The sequence below is a fragment of the Bos javanicus genome, chromosome 18 (genome assembly GCF_032452875.1).
Source record: "Bos javanicus breed banteng chromosome 18, ARS-OSU_banteng_1.0, whole genome shotgun sequence".
NCBI classification, from domain to species: Eukaryota; Metazoa; Chordata; class Mammalia; order Artiodactyla; family Bovidae; genus Bos; species Bos javanicus.
This window is the reverse complement of record NC_083885.1, coordinates 63554375-63574076: the sequence shown is the minus strand read 5'-3', so window position 1 is coordinate 63574076 and position 19702 is coordinate 63554375. Positions and strand designations below refer to the sequence as shown.

The window sequence follows — 19702 nt, the reverse complement described above, 5'->3', positions numbered from 1 at the left end:
AGCAGGTCCTCTCCGTGGACGGGGTCAGCAGGCGCTGGAGATGCTTTGGGGAGGATGCTGTGTCTTGCTGCCCACAGGGCTCAGATACCCAGAGACACACTTTTTTTTAAATTGGAGGATCATTACTTTACAATATGGTGCTGGTTTCTGCCACACATCAGCATGGATCGGCCGCGTGTGTCACATGCCCTCCCTCTAGAACCTCCCTCCCCTCTGGGTTGTACAGAGCCCTGTGTGAGCTCGCTGAGTCACAGGGCACATTCCCCGTGGTCTGTTTTACACGTGCCTGCGTGTGCGTTTCCATGCTACTCTCTCCATTCGCCCCACCCTCTCCTTCCCCTCTGTGTCCACAAGTCTGCTCTTTATGAGGCACAAAAGATCAGAGTGTCCCTGGGCTCAGTGGAGTCCATGTGGCCAAGAGCCCAGAGGAGGCTTCAGGGAATAAGGAAGGAAACTGACTCCTCCACTGCCCCGGAGTTGGGTTTCCCCCATCGCAGCCCCCTTCAGGACGTCTCTCTGTATCGCATGACCGTCCAGCCCACCTTCCTGGGAACAAGCCCCTGGGTGCTTCCTGCCTCCTCAGGGCCCCGGGGTCCTTGGGCACAGTGTCCTCCCGGTCTTGTCATCACCTGCAAGCTTTAGGAGGTATTCATTAGGGTCAGAGCTCTCACTCTGTTGGAAAACAGATGCTCCTGTAAACGTGTACCCGCTGCTCATGTACCTGGGGCGGCAGTGCCCTTTCTCTGCGCCTGAGGTTCCTCCTCTGCCTGTTGTCCTGACCCCAGCTCTCAGAGGGGCTGCAGGCTCTTTCTGCCGTCGTCATGGTCAATTTCCAGACGAGGTGACAGCAGGAGAGAGGGGACGTGAAGGGCTGCCGGCTGAGACTGCACCGAAGGGGGTGAGTGTGGTGCCCACCCAGAGCCTCCTCTGCTCCTAACCCTGAGACGTACTCTGGAGAGTGTTTCTGAAACAGGTAACCACAGACAAGGGCAGAAAGAAAGTTCCCCAAATGGAGGGGAACCACAGCAAAGCAGGAGAGGTTGGCGGTGTGGCCCTGGCGGCGGGGCTCGTCTCGGGGTCGGAGGAAGGTTTCCACCGATGTGGACACACAGAGGGAACCATGGTCACAGAAAAATAAAGGGAGGCAAGCACATGGATTATTTTGCAGAGGAACAGGTGGTCACTGAAAAGAGGTGAAAATTTTCAACGTGAACAGTCCAGTAGATTGAACACGTTAAAAAGTCATGCAGCCAAGAAGGCAGCTGAGCAGCCCGGTATGAAGTTGGAGCATAGCATTGAGGAAATGGTCCAGAGTGCAGCACAGAGAGCAGACAGGGAGATTCAGGAGAGGCGGGCCTGTGCTGATGGCCAGTGTGGTATCTGTCCTAAGTGTCAGACGGGAAGACGCTCACGACAGAGAGCAACGGCTGAGGAAGCAAGTAACAGAACCTCCTTTACTGAGGAGAACCGACCTGCGAAGGGCTGGGACTCATGCTGTGCACGTGACACCTGAGGGCCGCCCTGCTGGGCTCCTGACTGAGACTCGGCGCTCCTTACTTAGGGGCCCGGGCGGGATCAGCCGCCAGGGATCCAGACACGGCACACTTGAGCTAAAGACCCCACACCCTGCAACGGAGAGCCTGTGTGGGGCAGCAACGTCAACAAATAGGTTAATTAACTACATGGTAAAAAAAGTAACATCCATATTTTGACCTTTCATAGTAAACTGAGAAACTGAAGGTTAAATTTACAAAGTACTTCGCACTGAATTATACAGTTTGAAACAGTTAATTCTCTTTTAAGTAAATTAAAAAAAAAAATCAAGGCGGACTGGGCTGAGGCCCTAAAAATGTCCTGAAACTACTTCCTGTGGAAAACGCAGATTATCAAGAGAATGACCAACCCACAGGGAGCAGACTGCCCCCTACCAAAACGGGGCACTAAAGGATACTGGAGCCATGCCGTCAGGGAGTTAACCAGGAAGAGTTCCACCTGAGAATTAACCAGGAAGAGTTCCCCCTGAGTCGGAATACTTGCAAGGGGCAGAAGTGAGAGCTTCATGCAGAGCACATCCCCAGCTTCCAGGAGGTTCGGCACCGCCTCCTGCTGTGGGCCGTGCCTCAGACTCAACCCGCCAGGTCTTGAGAGAGGACGTGGGCTCTGGGGGCATGGGGCCCTTAACCTTCACAAGCGTTTTCCTCTCCTAGTACTTGAGTCACACACTGGATTCCAAATAGAGTGTTCTCAAGCAACTTGTTAAAAGAGAATGAGGGTGAGAGAAGGCATTTCTAGAGGTGCAAGTTCTTAGATACTGACTGTTTTCACACAGAAAGGGATACTAAGAGATGGCAGAGAGACAGTGAGATGCAACAGAGAGGAACGCGTGGCCGAAAATGAGCTTTGGAGAAGTACACAGACACACACTTGCACGCACAAGCACACCCACACGTGTGCATGGAGAGAGACATGCACATGCCCACACACGTGTATATGAGTACCCAGAGTTCAGGTGAAGCACCGTTAGAACTTTGTCTTTTCTAAAGGAGGAGGAGAATGCATACGTGTTCAGAAATAAAAATGTAAATACGTACTTTAAGCACGAGATCAATTGCCTAAAATGAGCAATGGAATAACTCCCAATGTGCCTAGTGTAATTAAATGAAAGAAAAGCTTTTCAACTTTACTGTGGTATAATTGACAAAATTGATGCTGTAAAGAGCAATATTGCATAGGAACCTGGAATGTTAGGTCCATGAATCAAGGCAAATATGAAGTGGTCAAACAGGAAATGGCAAGAGTGAACGTCGACATTCTAAGAATCAGCGAACTTAAAGGGACTGGAATGGGTGAATTTAACTCAGATGACCATTATATCTACTACTGTGGGCAGGAATCCCTCAGAGGAAATGGAGTAGCCATCATGATCAACAAGAGAGTCTGAAATGCAGTACTTGGATGCAATCTCAAAATTGACAGAATAATCTCTATTCGTTTCCAAGGCAAACCATTCAGTATCACAGGAATCCAAGTCTATGTTCCAACCAGTAACGCTGAAGAAGCTGAACGATTCTATGAAGACCTGCAAGACCTTTTAGAACTAACAGCCACCAAAATATGTCCTTTTCCTTATAGGGGACTGGAATGCAAATGTAGGATGTCAAGAAACTCCTGGAGTAACAGGCAAACTTGGCCTTGGAGTACAGAATGAAGCAGGGCAAAGGCAAATAGAGTTTTGCCAAGAGAACACACTGGTCATAGCAAACACCCTCTTCCGACAACACAAGAGAAGACTCTACACATGGACATCACCAGATGGTCAACACCGAAATCAGATTGATTATATTCTTTGCAGCCAAAGATGGAGAAGCTCTATACAGTCAGCACAAACAAGACGTGGAGCTGACTGTAGCTCAGATCATGAACTCCTTGTTGCCAAATTCAGACTTAAATTGAAGAAAGTAGGGAAAACCACTAGACCATTCAGGTATGACCTAAATCAAATCCCTTATGATTATACAGTGTAAGTGAGAAATAGATTTAAGGGACTAGATCTGATAGAGTGCCTGATGAACTCTGGACAGAGGTTTGTGACTTTGTACAGGAGCAGGGATCAAGACTATCCCCATGGAAAAGAAATGCAAAAAGTGGGTGTCTGAGGAGGCCTTACATATAGCTGTGAAAAGAATAGAAGTGAAAAGCAAAGGAGAAAAGGAAAGATATTCCCATCTGAATGCAAAGTTCCAAGAATAGCAAGGAGATCTAAAAAAGCTTCCCTCAGCAATCAGTGCAAACAAATAGAGAAAAACAACAGAATGGGAAAGACTAGAGATCTCTTCAAGAAAATGAAAGATACCAAGGGAACACTTCATGCAAAGATGGGCACAATAAAGGACAGAAGTGGTATGGACCTAACAGAAGCAGAAGATATTAAGAGGTGGCAAGAATACACAGAAGAACTGTACAAAACAGATCTTCATGACCCAGGTAATCACAATGGTGTGATCACTCACCTAGAGCCAGACATCCTGGAATGTGAAGTCAAGTGGGCCTTAAGAAGCATCACTTTGAATAAAGCTAGTGGAGGTGATGGAATTCCGGTTGATCTATTTCAAATCCTGACAGATGATGCTGTGAAAGTGCAGCACTCAATATGCCAGCAAATTTGGAAAACTCAGCAGTGGCCACAGGACTGGAAAAGGTCAGTTTTCATTCCAATCCCAAAGAAAGGCAATGCCAAAGAATGCTCAAACTACTGCACAATTGCACTCATCTCACACGCTAGTAAAGTAGTGCTCCAAATTCTCCAAGCCAGGCTTCAAAGGACGTGAACCATGAACTTCCAGATGTTCAAGCTGGTTTTAGAAAAGACAGAAAAACCAGAGATCAAATTGCTGCAACTGGAGAAAAGCCCACACAGCAACAATGAATAAATAAACATAAAAAATAGATTTCTAATGCAGGTTTTAGAAGATGCTTTGATAAATGATAGGAAATTCCCTTCTACTTGACTTTTTCATTATAAATTGGTGGTGTATTTTATCAAAAACTTTCATCTGTTATCATGATGTTTTAAAATTTCTTCTTTTAATATTTGAATTGTACTGATGGATTTTTGCGGATGAAACCAACCACACATTCTTGAAAAAAATAGGTGCACGTGCGTGATATGTGGTCCATTTTATTTACTGATGAATCCTCTTTGTGAATGTTTGTTTAGGAAAACAGAAACCAGGAGAAAAGATCTTCCTGAGATTTCCCCATTTTGCAGTTTCCGTGTCACCGTTTCATCTCAGGTTTTTCTGGTGCAGTGAAATGTTTTGGGGAGTGTGCCCTTCCTTCCTTCTCCCCTCTCTGCATAAGCTGGTGTGAGCTCGGTAGGTGTGTGTACGAGTGTGTGTTTCATGAGTGCCCACGTGTTCAGATGCATTCACCTGTGAAACTCTCTGGACTCAGAGTTCACTTTAACATATAGGAGAATTCAGATTTTCTGTTTATCCTTGTGTCCATAATTTTGATAAATTTTATTTTTGAGGCTTTTGGTCTGTGTCATCTACATTTTCTACTACAATAGCATAAAACTGTCCTTCTATGAAGTGTTTAACTTTCTAAAGTCTGAAGGACCTGCCGTCGTGTCCTGATGGCGGTAAAGCAACACCTTCTCTCTTTCTGACTTGGTCCTTGGGCCTAGCATGTGTGAGTGTGGTCCACGCCCTCAGGGACGAAGCTTTCTGGCTTTTCTGATTTTCCTCTCCTTGTTTGTCCTCAGTGGTAGCTACCCTTGTCATTGTTGTTTCCCTGTTCCTCCCTTCGTTTGGAGTAATGTGCTGATCTTTTTCAAAATCACTGATAATTGAGAGTCTGTTGTCTTCTTTATAAAATGAGGATATTAATTATCTTTTTTAAGGAAACTGAAACATGCTTTTCAGTTTTTTAGTAATGTTTATTTGTGGCTGTGCTGGGTCTTCCCTGCTTCACGTGGGCTCTCTCTGCTTGCAGCGAGTGGAGGGTGATGCCTGTCTGTGCACGGACTACTCACGCACTGGCTCCTCTCGAGGTACACCGGCTCTGGGCACCAGGGCTTCGGCAGCTGCAGCGCCCCTAGGCTCAGCTGTCCGGCAGCAAGTGGATCAGACCCATGTCCCGTGCCTTGGTTGGCAGACTCTTAACCACTGGGCCACCGGGGGTCCAGGATGCTGTTTCTGAGGGTAGAACCAGTTGAGCGGAAAGGGTCCCCGGGGCTCCTGGTGGTCTGTTAGGAGCCCAGGGACTGCTGCTGGTGGTCAGGTGGTGTCCACTGCTGGCAGCTCCCATGCCTCCTGGGGTCTGAGATCTGTCCCGGGAGCCTGGGGTCGGGTCCTTCCTGGGCTAGCGAACGGCGAGAGCAGCGTACTCACTGGGCTCTGCTGGGGGCTCCCCTGACGGGGGAACCGGGGGTGTGGCTGTTCCCCTTCTGACGATCGAGTGGTTCCGCTGGGCGTAGGTCACGTCCTTGTGGGGCTTCAGATGTGCCAGCTTGCGGGGGGAAGGTGTGTGATATGGGGCGCCTGGAAGCCTGGAGAGGAGGGACCTATCTGCTGTGCATCTGTCCATCCTTCCCGGAATCCCCCCAAGCAGGAGGACAGGGGGGCGCCTCCTGCCTTCGTGATCTCGGGGGCTCACAGGGCGCCCGTCCCCTCCTGGGGGCCTGCCTCTCGCCTGTTGTGCTGGAGGGAGGCAGTGAGGCAGGACAGGCGCCTCCTGGGTCCGCCGCCCTCGTGTCAGGTCAGCTCTCTCTCCTGATGGAAACTCCAGGGGCCTCCTGACGCCCGGGAACCTCCGGGTGCTTTGTGCGGCCCTGGTTTCTGTCTGAGCCCAGACCTCTTGCTCATCTGGCCCGGCACACAGCCGTCTTCCTGCTAAAGCTTGTCCCTTCTGCCTCAGGACCTTCCTACCGAGTGTGCCTGCCCCGAGTGCCCAGTCCCGTCTCTTGATTTACTTTCCTCATCAGCACCTTGCATTCTGGGACTCCGCCAGCTTGTTGGCGTGGGGCCCCTCTCACCACGAGCTGAACACCTGCCGTACCTGCAGGGCCTGGGGGGTGGCGCCCGCTCTCCCGCGCCCTTTGCTGGCGGTGAAGGAGGGGAGCCTGGGCCATGTGGGCCATCCACTGATGCACGCATTCTCATGAGACCTGGGGCTGCACCCCTACACCAGAAACTCAGCCAGAGGACATGGCGCCCTGAACAAGGGCCGTGAGGTCACAGGGCAAGGGGAGGGTGGCGTCACAGCAGGACCCAGGGAGCTGGGAAGGAAGGGTGGGGAAGGCGTGGCTGGAGCTGGAGTGTGAGCACAGCAACGCGTGCGCTGGGCTGAGTTTGGCAACAGGAGGTCTGTGGTGGCCAGACAGGAGCAAGGGTCTCACCCGATGGTCCAGCTGCAGCCCCACCTCAGAGTGTGTGTTGTTCAAGGCAGCATCTGCAGCAGAGCAGGAGGCACCACTGGGTGGGGTTCCAAGAGCCTCAGGGCTGGAGCCCCTTCCTTGCACCCTGTAGGGGGGTGCTGCGTAGTCCCCCACCCTTCTGAGCATCCCCTCCACGGCCTCCAGAGGTCTCTGTGCCCCCCTCCCCCCACCCTGCACCTGGGCGAGTGCTGTGTGGGGTTTCAGTCCCCAGCCCCGGTCCCCTATCCTTCTGAGTGTCCCCCCCCTCACTGCCTCCAGAAGTCTCTGTGCCCCCCCCCCTCCGCCCCCCACGGGCTGCCGCCTCTCCTGCTCACAGATGGCCTGGTCCTGGGCGTCTGTGGCTGGGTTGGAGCTGAGGAGGAGACGCTGTGTCAGGGGGAGAAGGTGGGGTGCTGTTTTCGGGGGGCTCTGGGGGTGTTGGGGTGGGAGTTACCTGCTCTGCGGGCCCCTGTCCTTGGGCCCTGCATCTGCGGCCCCTGTGGGAGGTCGGAAATCAGCCTCAGCCTGGGCTGCGTCCCAGGACAGAGGCTCGGCCCCAGGGACGTGGTGCCTCCGCCACGTGGGATTCAGGAGGAGAGAAGGCAGCCTAGGCTCGTGGTGCGTGTGTCAGTTCGTGACATTGAGAAGGAGGGGAATGGCTTAAATGAGTGCACGTGGGCTGACAGTGGGTGTTTTTTTCCACTATATTTTCAGATTTGAGATTCTGGAAAAATTTTTAAATGAAATATCGTTGGTTTGTAATATATTAGGTTCAGGCATACAACATATGATTCAATGTTTTTATAGGTTATACTCCATTTAAAGTTATTACAAAATAATTGCTACATTCCCTGTGCTATCCAGTATATCCTTCTTGTTTATTTCATACACAGTAGTCTGCATAGGAACCTGGAATGTCAGGTCCATGAATCAAGGCAAATTGGAAGTGGTCAAACAAGAGATGGCAAGAGTGAATGTCAACATTCTAGGAATCAGCGAACTAAAATGGACTGGAATGGGTGAATTTAATTCAGATGACCATTATATCTACTACTACAGGCAGGAATCCCTCAGAAGAAATAGATTAGCCATCATGGTCAACAAAAGAGTCCGAAATGCAGTACTTGGATGCAATCTCAAAAACGACAGAATGATCTCTGTTTGTTTCCGAGGCAAACCATTCAATATCATAGTAATCCAAGTCTATGCCCCAACCAGTAATGCTGAACAAGCTGAAGTTGAACGGTTCTATGAAGACCTACAAGACCTTTTAGAACTAACACCCAAAAAAATGTCCTTTTCATTATAAGGGACTGGAATGCAAAAGTAGGAAGTCAAGAAACACCTGGAGTAACAGGCAAATTTGGCCTTGGAGTACAGAATGAAGCACGGCAAAGACTAAGAGAGTTTTGCGAAGAACTTGCACTGGTCATAGCAAACACCCTCTTCCAACAACACAAGAGAAGACTCTACACATGGACATCACCAGATGCTCAACACCGAAATCAGATTGATTATGTTCTTTGCAGCCAAAGATGGAGAAGCTCTATACAGTCAACAAAAACAAGACGTGGAGCTGACTGTGGCTCAGATCATGAACAACTTATTACCAAATTCAGACTTAAATTGAAGAAAGTAGGGAAAACCACTAGACCATTCAGGTATGACCTAAATCCCTTATGATTATACATGCAGAAGGCAATGGCACCCCACTCCAGCACTCTTGCCTGGAAAATCCCATGGATGGAGGAGCCTGGTGGGCTGCAGTTCATGGGGTCGTGAAGAGTAGGACACGACTGAGTGACTTCCCTTTCACTTTTCACTTTCCTGCATTGGAGAAGGAAATGGCAACCCACTCCAATGTTCTTGCCTGGAGAATCCCAGGGACAGTGGAGTCTGGTGGGCTTCCGTCTATGGGGTTGCACAGAGTCGGACACGTCTGAGTGACTTAGCAGTAGCAGCAGTAGCATATGATTATACACTGGAAGTGAGAAATAGATTTAAGGGTCTAGATCTGATAGATAGAGTGCCTGATGAACTATGGAATGAGGTTCGTGACATTGTACAGGAGACAAGGATCAAGACCATCCCCATGGAAAAGAAATGCAAAAAAGCAAAATGGCTGTCTGGGGAGGCCTTACAAATAGCTGTGAAAAGAAGAGAAGCAAAAAGCAAAGGAGAAAAGGAAAGATATAAGCATCTGAATGCAGAGTTCCAAAGAATAGCAAGGAGAGATAAGAAAGCCTTCCTCAGCAATCAATGCAAAGAAATAGAGGAAAACAACAGAATGGGAAAGACTAGAGATCTCTTCAAGAAAATTAGAGATATCAAGGGGACATTTCATGCAAAGATGGGCACAATAAAGGACAGAAATGGTATGGACCTAACAGAAGCAGAAGATATTAAGAAGACGTGGCAAAAATATACAGAAGAACTGTACAAAACAGATCTTCACGACCCAGATAATCACGATGGTGTGATCACTGACCTAGAGCCAGACATCCTGGAATGTGAAGTCAAGTGGGCCTTAGAAAGCATCACTACTTACAAAGCTAGTGGAGGTGATGGAATTCCAGTTGAGCTGTTTCAAATCCTGGAAGATGATGCTCTGAAAGTGCGGCACTCGATATGCCAGCAAAGTTGGAAAACTCAGCAGTGGCCACAGGACTGAAAAGGTCAGTTTTCATTCCAATCCCAAAGAAAGGCAATGCCAAAGAATGCTCAAACTACCGCACAATTGCACTCATCTCACACGCTAGTAAAGTAATGCTCAAAATTCTCCAAGCCAGGCTTCAGCAATACATGAACTGTTAACTTCCTGATGTTCAAGCTGGTTTTAGAAAAGGCAGAGGAACCAGAGATCAAATTGCCAATATCCACTGGATCATGGAAAAAGCAAGAGAGTTCCAGAAAAACATCTATTTCTGCCAGGGTCCAGCCCCGACTGATCCAGGGTATTCGAAGGAGAGATGGCGTAGGCGAAGATCAGGAAACAATTGCTTAATTAAACGTTAATTAAGGATATAAAGAGTAATAGAATAAGGATAGCTCAGTGAGGAAATTCAGTGGAGAAAAGAGGCTGAATAATTCAGCCAGAAGGTAAGAGAAAGAACAACATGGTGAGACCAAGTTTCGGTGAACAAGGCCCCGCACTTTATTTTCCAAAGTAGTTTTTATACCTTAAGTTATGCATAGAGGATAATGGGGGAAGGGGTAGAGTCAGGCAGCAAGCCAGGCTTTCTTCCTGCAAACTTATCATATGCAAAAGCTTGGGTGATTTGCATCATCTTCTGGCCCGGAGGCCTGTTAACATTTTAAGACCCTTTCTTCAGAAAACTTATTTTTCTCTAAAGGTGATAAGTCAAGCGCCACCCTCCAAAAGCATTAGATAAAGTTGCATTCCTACAGAGCGAAGGTGTGGTGGGCTATAACAAGAAAAAGAATTAACTCAAGGGTCCCAGGTTACAAACATTAAAGCTACCATTTACACCAATTATATTAATCAATACACTGCCAGGGACACAGCAGGTAAGGGATATGGAAACTTAGCAGCAAACATTGGCCCAACAAGTGAAAATCCCTTCACCAATACAATTTCTAATCAATCTTTTAACTGCTCAAAGGAATCTGTATTCAGACAGTTTAGAACATCTCATGCCTCTCACAGTTGGGAGGCTCTGAACAATCACATGTGGCCGGAAAAACCTATTCAGGCAGGCTAGAGGACTTCCAAGGGAGTTTGTAGGTTGAAACACTGTCACACCCAGGAATTATTAACTGGAGCTGTAAGCTAACTCTTTTTCAGAGAGAGGTAGTGGGGGACAGCCCCCCGTAAAGTCAGAGGTGTAGGTGAAAGCACAAAGCAGAAAGTAGGCAGACTCTGGTTTTGGGGGTAGATTGCTCGAGAATTTCCAGGGAGACTCCTGAGGCTTGATCCCGCCTTTGCGTATGCCAAGCCTCCTTCCTCATGACCTTTGCCAGGGGCGGAGCTCGCTCCCCGCATATTTCTGCTTTATTGACTATGCCAAAGCCATTGACTGTGTGGATCAAAATAAACTGTGGAAAATTCTGAAAGAGATGGGAATACCAGACCACCTGACCTGCCTCTTGAGAAATGTGTATGCAGGTCAGGAAGCAACAGTTAGAACTGGACATGGAACAACAGACTGGTTGTTAGGAAAAGGAGTACGTCAAGGCTGGATATTATCACCCTGCTTATTTAACTTATATGCAGAGTACATCGTGAGAAACGCTGGACTGGAAGAAGCACAAGCTGGAATCAAGATCACTGGGAGAAATATCAATAACCTCAGATATGCAGGTGACACCACCCTTATAGCAGAAAGTGAACCGGAACTAAAAAGCCTGTTGATGAAGGTGAAAGTGGAGAGTGAAAAATTTGGCTTAAAGCTCAACATTCAGAAAACAAAGATCATGGCATCCGGTCCCATCACTTCATAGGAAATAGATGGGGAAACAGTGGAAACAGGGTCAGACTTTATTTTTTTGGGCTCCAAAATCACTGCAGATGGTGACTGCATCCATGAAATTAAAAGACGCTTACTCCTTGGAAGGAAAGTCATGACCGATCTAGATAGCATATTGAAAAGCAGAGACATTACTTTGCCAACAAAGGTTCGTCTAGTCAAGGCTATGGTTTCTCCTGTGGTCATGTATGGATGTGAGAGCTGGACTGTGAAGAAGGCTGAGCACTGAAGAATTGATGCTTTTGAACTGTGGTGTTGGAGAAGACTCTTGAGAGTCCCTTGGACTGCAAGGAGATCCAACTAGTCCATTCTGAAGGAGATCAACCCTGGGATTTCGTTGGAGGGAATGATGCTAAAGCTGAAACTCCAGTACTTTGGCCACCTCATGCAAAGAGTTGACTCATTGGAAAAGACCCTGATGCTGGGAGGGATTGGGGGCAGGAGGAGAAGGGGACGACAGAGGATGAGATGGCTGGATGGCATCACTGACTCGATGGACATGAGTCTGGGTGAACTCCGTGAGTTTATGATGGACAGGGAGGCCTGGCGTGCTGAAATTCATGGGGCCACAAAGAGTCAGACACGACTGAGCGACTGAACTGAACTGAACTGAGTCCGTGTCTCTTAGTCCACACCCCTAATCTGCCCGACCCCCTGGTAACCATTAGTTATTTTTCTATATCAAGGACTCTGTTTCTGTTTTTCATATACGTTCCTTTGAATTATTTTCCAGATTCAGTATGTACCAATGCTATCATAACGCATTTATCTTCCTCTGAGTTATTTCAGTAAGCGTAATACTCTCTAGGTTCATGTATGCTGTTGCAAATGGCAGAGTTTCCTTCTTTTTTATGGCTGAGTAATGTTCCATTGTATGTATATGTGAGTATATATATATGTATATATACACACACACACACACACACACCACATTTTCTCTATTCATTTCTTGCTGGACAGTTGGGTTGCTGACATATCTTGGCCATTGTAAATTGCCTATATGAATATTGGAATGTTTGTATCTTTTCAAATTCATTTTATTGAAACATATAGGCAGCAGTGGATTTTCTGGACCATATGATAATTCTGCTTTTAGTTTTTAAGGAACCTCAGTATGGTGGGAAAACATTTTTTAAGCTGACTGTTCCCATGTCCTTGGTTTCCCTCTGTCTGATGCCCTAAGGCCTCCAGGGGTCTGAGTCACCCCATTCCCTACTTACGCGACTTCCTGCGACTGTCCTGACCCCGGTGTCGGAGGAAGAGGAAGAGGAGGACGAGGAGCAGCAGGACGAAGGTCACCGAGACCCCGATGAGGACACTCAGGTACCACGTGAGGCCTGGGGCACCAGAGACGCCTGAGTGAGCCAGGGGTGCCGTTTAGCTGGGCACCTGCTGTGTGCAGACTCGTGCTGGGGTCTGTGCGTCCATCTCCAGCCCACCCGACCCATTTGCAGATGAGGAGACTGAGGCCCAGAGAGGGAGATCACGGGCCCTGGTGACCCAGCCTGGAGGTGGCAGAGCCGGGACTGGAACCAGGACCATGGGCGCCCTGAGCTCCTCCTGAGCTGGCCCCTAGGAAGACACCAGGTTTCTGCTCTGGGGACCCCTCACCTGCAGGGGGCTGTCCGAGGGTCTCAGCTGGAGCTGAGGGTCCTCTCTTGTCCCGTCCCCTCCCCCACCTCAGAGGGGGCAGGGAGAGGGGCAGGCTGCGTGGAGGGGCCTCTGGGTCCTCCCCTCCCTCCCCACATGCTGCAGTGGAGGGCACAGATCCCCACAGTCACCTCCTCGGGGGCTCCCTGTGCTCCTCGTCCGATGCGGAGTCACACCCAGGTCAGAACTGAGGAAATCTAAGATCTGGGGCACGGGTCTCTCCTTTTACACTGGGAGAAGCTGAGGCCCGCACGGGGGTGTCGTGACGGTGAGGGAGTCCACATCAGAGTCTGCAGAGGCGCCTGAACCGGCGGCATAACTCAGCCCTGCTCCTCCCCAGACCCGCCACCACGTTCCCAAGAGCCTGCTCCCCTCTCTGCAGTTTCTGACTCCACTGAGGGGTGGAGCTGATGGAACTGATGCCTGGAGGCCCATGGGGGTCAGGAAGGGGGTGGGGGCGGGGCCGCTTTCCCCCTCCCAAGCCGTGCTCCCCCGGCCTGGGCACCCCCGACTCCTGACCCTTCACCCGGCAGCTCAGAGCCTCTGCAGCCTGTGTTTCCCGTTGATGACCTGAGGGGGTATTAGATCTTCCGGCTCCCACACCGCCCTGGGCTGGGCTGTCTCCCCGGAGCACAGAGCCCCGAGACGCCATAGGTTCGGATCTGGGTCTGTGGCTGTGAGAATGGGATCTTGGGAGGTTGAGCACAGGAAGGGGTGCCCTGGGCTGACCCGGGGTCCCCACCTCACTCCCCTCTGCCCTGCACGGCCCTGTGGCCTCCCCAAGACCCTCGCACTGCCCACCTGCCCCTCCGGGACCCCAGTGCGGGAGAAAGGGGCGGGGCACGGGCTCCGAGGCCCCTCCCCCAGGGGGCCCCTCCTCCACCACCGCCTGGCACTCTCAGGGCAGAGCCCCGAGCTGCTGAGTGAGACGGACAGACTGGGCCTCACCTGCGACCACGAGCGCCAGGGGCTCACTGGGCTGTGACAGCAGGTAGGGGTCTGTGCTGAGTGAGGCGTAGCACCTGTAGGTGCCCCCGTGGGCTGAGGTCACAGGGCTCAAGGAGAACTCGGCCTGGTACCGCCCGTCTTGGTCCTGGGAGCGCAGACGCAGGGGGCGATGGGCTGCCCCCTCCTTGGACAGAAGGAAGGTGTCCGTCCTGTTTCCTGACTGACACAGCAGGGTGACGGTCTGCCCCAGGGCCACGGAGGGGCCCGGCCGCACCGAAAGGGAGGGTCTGTCTCTGAGCCGTCCTGCAGAGAGGAAGGGGGTGCGGGCGCCGGGCCTGGTTCTGAGCGAAACTCCTCGGGCCTCTCTGGTCCCTCAGCGCTGTCTCTGTTTTTCCGAGTCTCTCCCCTCCCCCCACCCCGTCTCTGTCCCTCCCCGGGACCCCTCCCCCTGGTCCCAGCATCACCCCTGGGGCTCCCCGGTGGGGCCTGTGCAGAGTCTGGTCCCCGACTGACCCGCTGGCTCCTCACCTGCCACCAGCAGCTCCAGGGGCTCACTGGGGGCCGACCACTCGGAGGAGAGGCCGTGTCCATCGTAGCATCTGTACCGGCCCCCGTGAATGGTGCCCACCGGGCCCAGGGGGAAATCGGCCTGAGCGAGCCCCCCCTGGGGCCTCTGGGCAGGGCGCTGGGGGAGGTCCTGTCCCCCCTCCTCGGGCAGAGCGAATCTGGCGTAGCTGACATCAGAGTGACACTGGAGGGTCAGATTCTGTCCAGAGGTGATGACAGGGCCCTGTGGGGTCAGGAGGGAGGGCTTCCCAGACAGCCCTGGGGAGAGACACGCGCTGGGTTGTTGGGACCGCTTCCCCTGTGGACCCCCCTCTCCCATCCGGCCCCAGGCCTCGCCGTGTCTCAGTCTGTGTGTCTGTCCTGTGAGCCCCACGCTCCTCTCCCCACCCTCTCACAGGGGCTCCCCTGGGAGCAGAGACCCCAGTACGTTGTCCGCACAAATGTATGGGGTCAGGACGGGACTTCACCTGAGACCAGGAGCTCCAGGGGGTCGCTGGGGGCTGACCACACCCGGGGGGTGTCCCTGTAAAAGCCGTAGCATCTGAACGTCCACCTGTGCCCGGGGGTCATGGGGCCCACAGGGAACAGGGCCTGGGTCTGCCCGTCGGGGTTTCGCTGTCCATCCAGGGTCCAAGAGGACTTGTCTTCTCCTTCCTTGGTCAGAAGGAATCTGTTAAATCCCTGACGGGAGCCACACTGGAGGGTCACGCTCCCTCCCGAGGTCACCACAGGGCTCGACAGGGCTGAGAGGCTGGGTTTGCTGTAGGACCCTAGAGAGAAGGAGGCAGCTGGATCTGTGGGGCTACCCCCTCCCCCATCCAGGGCTGGGCTGTGAGAGGGACACCCTCTGAGAGCAGACCCCCTCCTGAGGGCAGAACCCATAGCCCCCGAGAGTCCCTCACCTGTCACCACCAGCTCCAGGGGGTCACTGCGCTCTGACCAGCCATTGGGGGTGCTGTAGTAGCAGCGATAACTCCCTTTGTGGACTTGTCCCATTTGTGGGATGGAGAACCTGGCCTTGTCTTGGGGCTCCAGGGGTTTCAGAGTGCCCCAGGGAACCAGGATTCCCTATTTATCCAGACGGAATTCCTGGGTCCCCAGTGTCCCCCAGCACCAGATGGTCACGGGGCTCCCCCCAGGGGACCGCAGAGCCCGGCTCAGCCCAGATCATGGGTTTGGGGAGGGTCCCTGCAAGGAAATCAGAGGTGGGCTCACCAGGTGTCCCTCCCAGGTCCCGGCTCTCAGCCCAGACCTCCCAGACTCCCCCTCTGTGAGCTCCAAGCTGCCCTCCCCATCTCATTGCCAGACACCCCTGCAGAGACTAGGCTGTAGGGACGGGCTCCTCCCATGAGCCCCTTCTCCTGTTCTGGTCCCCAGGACTCACCGTCTCTCAGTCTGTGTGTCTCTCCCGTGAGCCCCACCCCCTCACCCCACCCTCTCATCTGGGGCAGTCCCAGCAGAAAAGCATCGAATGCCCGCCCTGGTGCCTCAGCAAGTTGGGAGGTCAGGACGGGACTTCTTCACCTGCAACCAGGAGCTCCAGTGGGTCGCTGGGGGCGGACCACACCCAGGGGGTGACTCTGTTAAAGCCGTAGCATCTGAACCTCCACCCATGCCTGGGGGTCACAGGGCCCACAAGGAACAGGACCTGGGTCCACCCATCTGGGCTTTACTGTCCAGCCAGGGTCCGAGAGGACTTGTCTTCTCCTTCCTGGGTCAGAAGGAATCTGTTAAACCCCTGACGGGAGCCACACTGGACAGTCACGCTCCCTCCCGAGGTCACCACAGGGCTTGGCAGGGCTGAGAGGCTGGGTTTGCTGTAGGATCCTAGGAGAGAAGGAGGCAGCTGGTTCTGTGGGGCTTCCCCCTCCCCCACCAGGGCTGGGCTGTGTGAGGGACACCCCCTGAGAGCAGACCCCCTCCTGAGGGCAGAGCCTGAGGCCCCCGAGAGTCCCTCACCTGTCACCACCAGTTCCCAGGGGTCACTGGGCTCTGACCAGCCAGTCAGGGTTTTGTAGTAGCAGTGATAGCTCCCTGTGTGCTGCTTGGTCATCTGTGGGATGGCCAGCTGGGCCTTGTCCCCAGGCCCCGGGGGTTTCTGTTTGTCCCAGGGGACTGAGGTTCCCTCTTTATACCGATAGAACTCCTGGGCCTCCAGGGTCGCCTGACACCAGATGGTCATGGGCCTCCCCCAGGGGACCACAGAACCCAGCTTAGCCCAGATGGTGGGTTTGGGAAGGGTCCCTGCAAGGAAATCAGAGACGGGCTCACCAGGCATCCCCCCAGGCCCTGGCTCTCAGCCCAGACCTCCCAGACTCCCCCTCTGTGAGTCCCGAGCTGTCCTGCCTTGCCCGTGGCCTGGGGGTGGCCCTTGTCCTCACGAGAGGAGGGAGCTGGGCCCTGGGACAGACTCACCGGCCTGCACATGGGTCCTCAGCCCCACACTCAGCCCTGGAAGAGAGCGCCCTGTGAGAGGTGTGCCCTCAGCTCTGAGCAACACCTCTCCTCCCCAGGAGCCTCCTGGGCCCTGGGGTCCCCTGACGGAGCAGGCTGGCTGGGGGGTCCCTCCAGACCAGGGCTCCCCCTGCCCCTCCCATCTCACTGAGGCAGAGCAGGGCGGGGAGCGCAGGGGCCATGGCGTCTCCTCCCTGCGGTCCAGGCTGTGAGGATGGAGCAGACCTGGGTGTCCTCCGGACAGACAGACCACAGGGTGTGTCCTCTCAGAGGCTGGGGCTTCATGTCATATCAGCGTCCCCACAGGAAGGGGAACTACCTCTTTGTGAGAACCTGTTCTCATTCCTGTGATAGTCCCAGTGTGTTCCTGAGACGCCCGTTTCAGGTGTGGGCAAGCAAGGCACGTCCTTCCCTCTGAGAGCCTCACTTCGGTGTCTGCTTCCTCCTATGCCCATACAACAGAAGGTCTCCGGGGGTCCTCACCGTGGACAGGTCACCTGGCCCTGGAGATGCTTCGGGGAGGATGCCAGCCCCTGGTGCCCTGCAGGGCTCAGATCCCCTGAGACACAGATCAAGAGCTTCCTGGGGCTCAGTGGAGTCCGCATGGCCGAGAGCCCAGAGGCGCCGCTCAGGGAATATGGAAGGAAACTGAGTCCTCCCCTGCCCCGGAGTGTGGGTTTCCCCCATCACAGCCCACTTCAGGGGTGTCTCTCTTTATTGCATCACTGTCCAGCCTGCCTTCCTGGGAACAAGCCCCTGGGTGCTTCCTGCCTCCTCGGGGCACCAGGGTCCTTGGGCATAGTATCCTCCAGGTCTTGTCGTCACCTGCGAGCTTTCAGTTCAGATCAGTTCAGTCACTCAGTCGTGCCTGACTCTTTGCAACCCCATGAATCGTAGCACGCCAGGCCTCCCTGTCCATCACTGTCTCCCAGAGCTTGCTCAAACTGATGTCCATTGAGATGGTCATGCCGTCCAACCTCTCATCCTCTTTTGCCCCCTAATTCTTCTGTCCCAAACATTTCCCAGCATCAGGGTCTTTTCCAATGACTTGCCTGTTCACATTAGGTGACCAAAGTATTGGAGTTTCAGCTTCAGCATCAGTCCTTCCAATGAATATTCAGGGTTGATTTCCCTTAAGATTGACTGGTTTGATCTCCTTGCAGTCCAAGGGACTCTCAAGAGTCTTTTCCAGCACCACAGTTCAAAGGCATCAGTTTTTCGGTGCTCAGCTTTCTCTGTAGTCCAACTTTAATATCCATACCTGACTACTGGAAAAACCGTAACTTTGACTAGACGGACATTTGTCAGCAAAGTAATCTCTCTGCTTTTTAATATGCTGTTTGGGTTTGTCATAGCATTTCTTCCAAGGAGCAAGCATCTTAATTTCATAGCTGCAGTCACTGTCCACAGTGATTTTGGAGCCCAAGAAAATAAAGTCTGTCACTGCTTCCATTGTTTCCTCATCTATTTGCCATGAAGTGATGGGACCAGATGCCATGATGTTAGTTTTTTGAATGTTTAGGTTAAACCAGCTTTTCTACTGTCCCCTTTCACCTTTATTGAGATGCTCTTTAGTTCCTCTTTGCTTTTTGCCATTCCGTTCAGTTCAGTTCATTCGCTCAGTCGTGTCCGACTCTTTGCGACCCCATGAGTCGCAGCACGCCAGGCCTCCCTGTCCATCACCAACTCCCGGAGTTCACCCAGACTCACGTCCATCGAGTCAGTGATGCCATCCAGCCATCTCATCCTCTGTCGTCCCCTTCTCCTCCTGCCCCCAATCCCTCCCAGCATCAGAGTCTTTTCCAATGAGTCAACTCTTCGCATGAGGTGGCCAAAGTATTGGAGTTTCAGCTTTAGCATCAGTCCTTCCAAAGAAATTCCAGGGTTGATCTCCTTCAGAATGGACTGGTTGGATCTCCTTGCAGTCCAAGGGACTCTCAAGAGTCTTCTCCAACACCACAGTTCAAAAGCATCAGTTCTTCAGTGCTCAGCCTTCTTCACAGTCCAGCTCTCACATCCATACATGACCACAGGAAAAACCATAGGCTTGACTAGACGGACCTTTGTTGGCAAAGTAATGTCTCTACTTTTCAATATGCTATCTAGATTGGTCATGACTTTCCTTCCAAGGAGTAAGCGTCTTTTCATTTCATGGCTGCAATCACCATCTGCAGTGATTTTGGAGCCCAGAAAAATAAAGTCTGACACTGTTTCCACTGTTTCCCCATCTATTTCCCATGAAGTGATGCGACCGGATGCCATGATCTTCGTTTTCTGAATGTTGAGCTTTAAGCCAACTTTTTCACTCTCCACTTTCACTTTCATCAAGAGGCTTTTTAGTTCCTCTTCACTTTCTGCCATAAGGGTGGTGTCATCTGCATATCTGAGGTTATTGATATTTCTCCTGGCAATCTTGATTCCAGCTTGTGTTTCTTCCAGTCCAGCGTTTCTCATGATATACTCTGCATATAAGTTAAATAAGCGGGGTGACAATATACAGCCTTGACATACTCCTTTCCCAATTTTGAACCAGTCAGTTGTTCCATGTCCAGTTCTAACTGTTGCTTCTTGTCCTGCATACAGGTTTCTCAGGAGGCAGGTTAGATGGTCTGGTATTCCCATCTCTTTAAGAATTTTCTACAGTTTGTTGTGATCCACACAGCCAAAGGCTTTTGTG

General features: G+C 52.1%; 2 protein-coding genes and 1 pseudogene across 2 annotated transcripts; all 3 read right to left on the bottom strand.

Annotated features, from left to right (window-relative positions):
* LOC133231134 (leukocyte immunoglobulin-like receptor subfamily A member 6) overlaps nucleotides 1–19702 on the bottom strand; it is a 43518-nt pseudogene that overhangs the window by 4052 nt on the left and 19764 nt on the right.
* Nucleotides 12750–15575, bottom strand: LOC133231136 (leukocyte immunoglobulin-like receptor subfamily A member 6). Its single transcript, XM_061389416.1, has 5 exons — nucleotides 15474–15575; nucleotides 15039–15341; nucleotides 14533–14829; nucleotides 14005–14307; nucleotides 12750–12869 (listed from the first exon to the last, which is right to left on the bottom strand). Exons 1-5 carry the CDS (start codon nucleotides 15565–15567, stop codon nucleotides 12784–12786), a joined length of 1083 nt encoding a protein of 360 aa, XP_061245400.1. The 5' UTR covers nucleotides 15568–15575; the 3' UTR covers nucleotides 12750–12783.
* On the bottom strand, nucleotides 16076–17298 carry LILRA5 (leukocyte immunoglobulin like receptor A5). The gene is given in 4 exon segments (XM_061386663.1): nucleotides 16076–16398; nucleotides 16531–16815; nucleotides 16987–17022; nucleotides 17174–17298. Coding segments are annotated over 4 exon segments (678 nt in total). The 5' UTR covers nucleotides 17208–17298.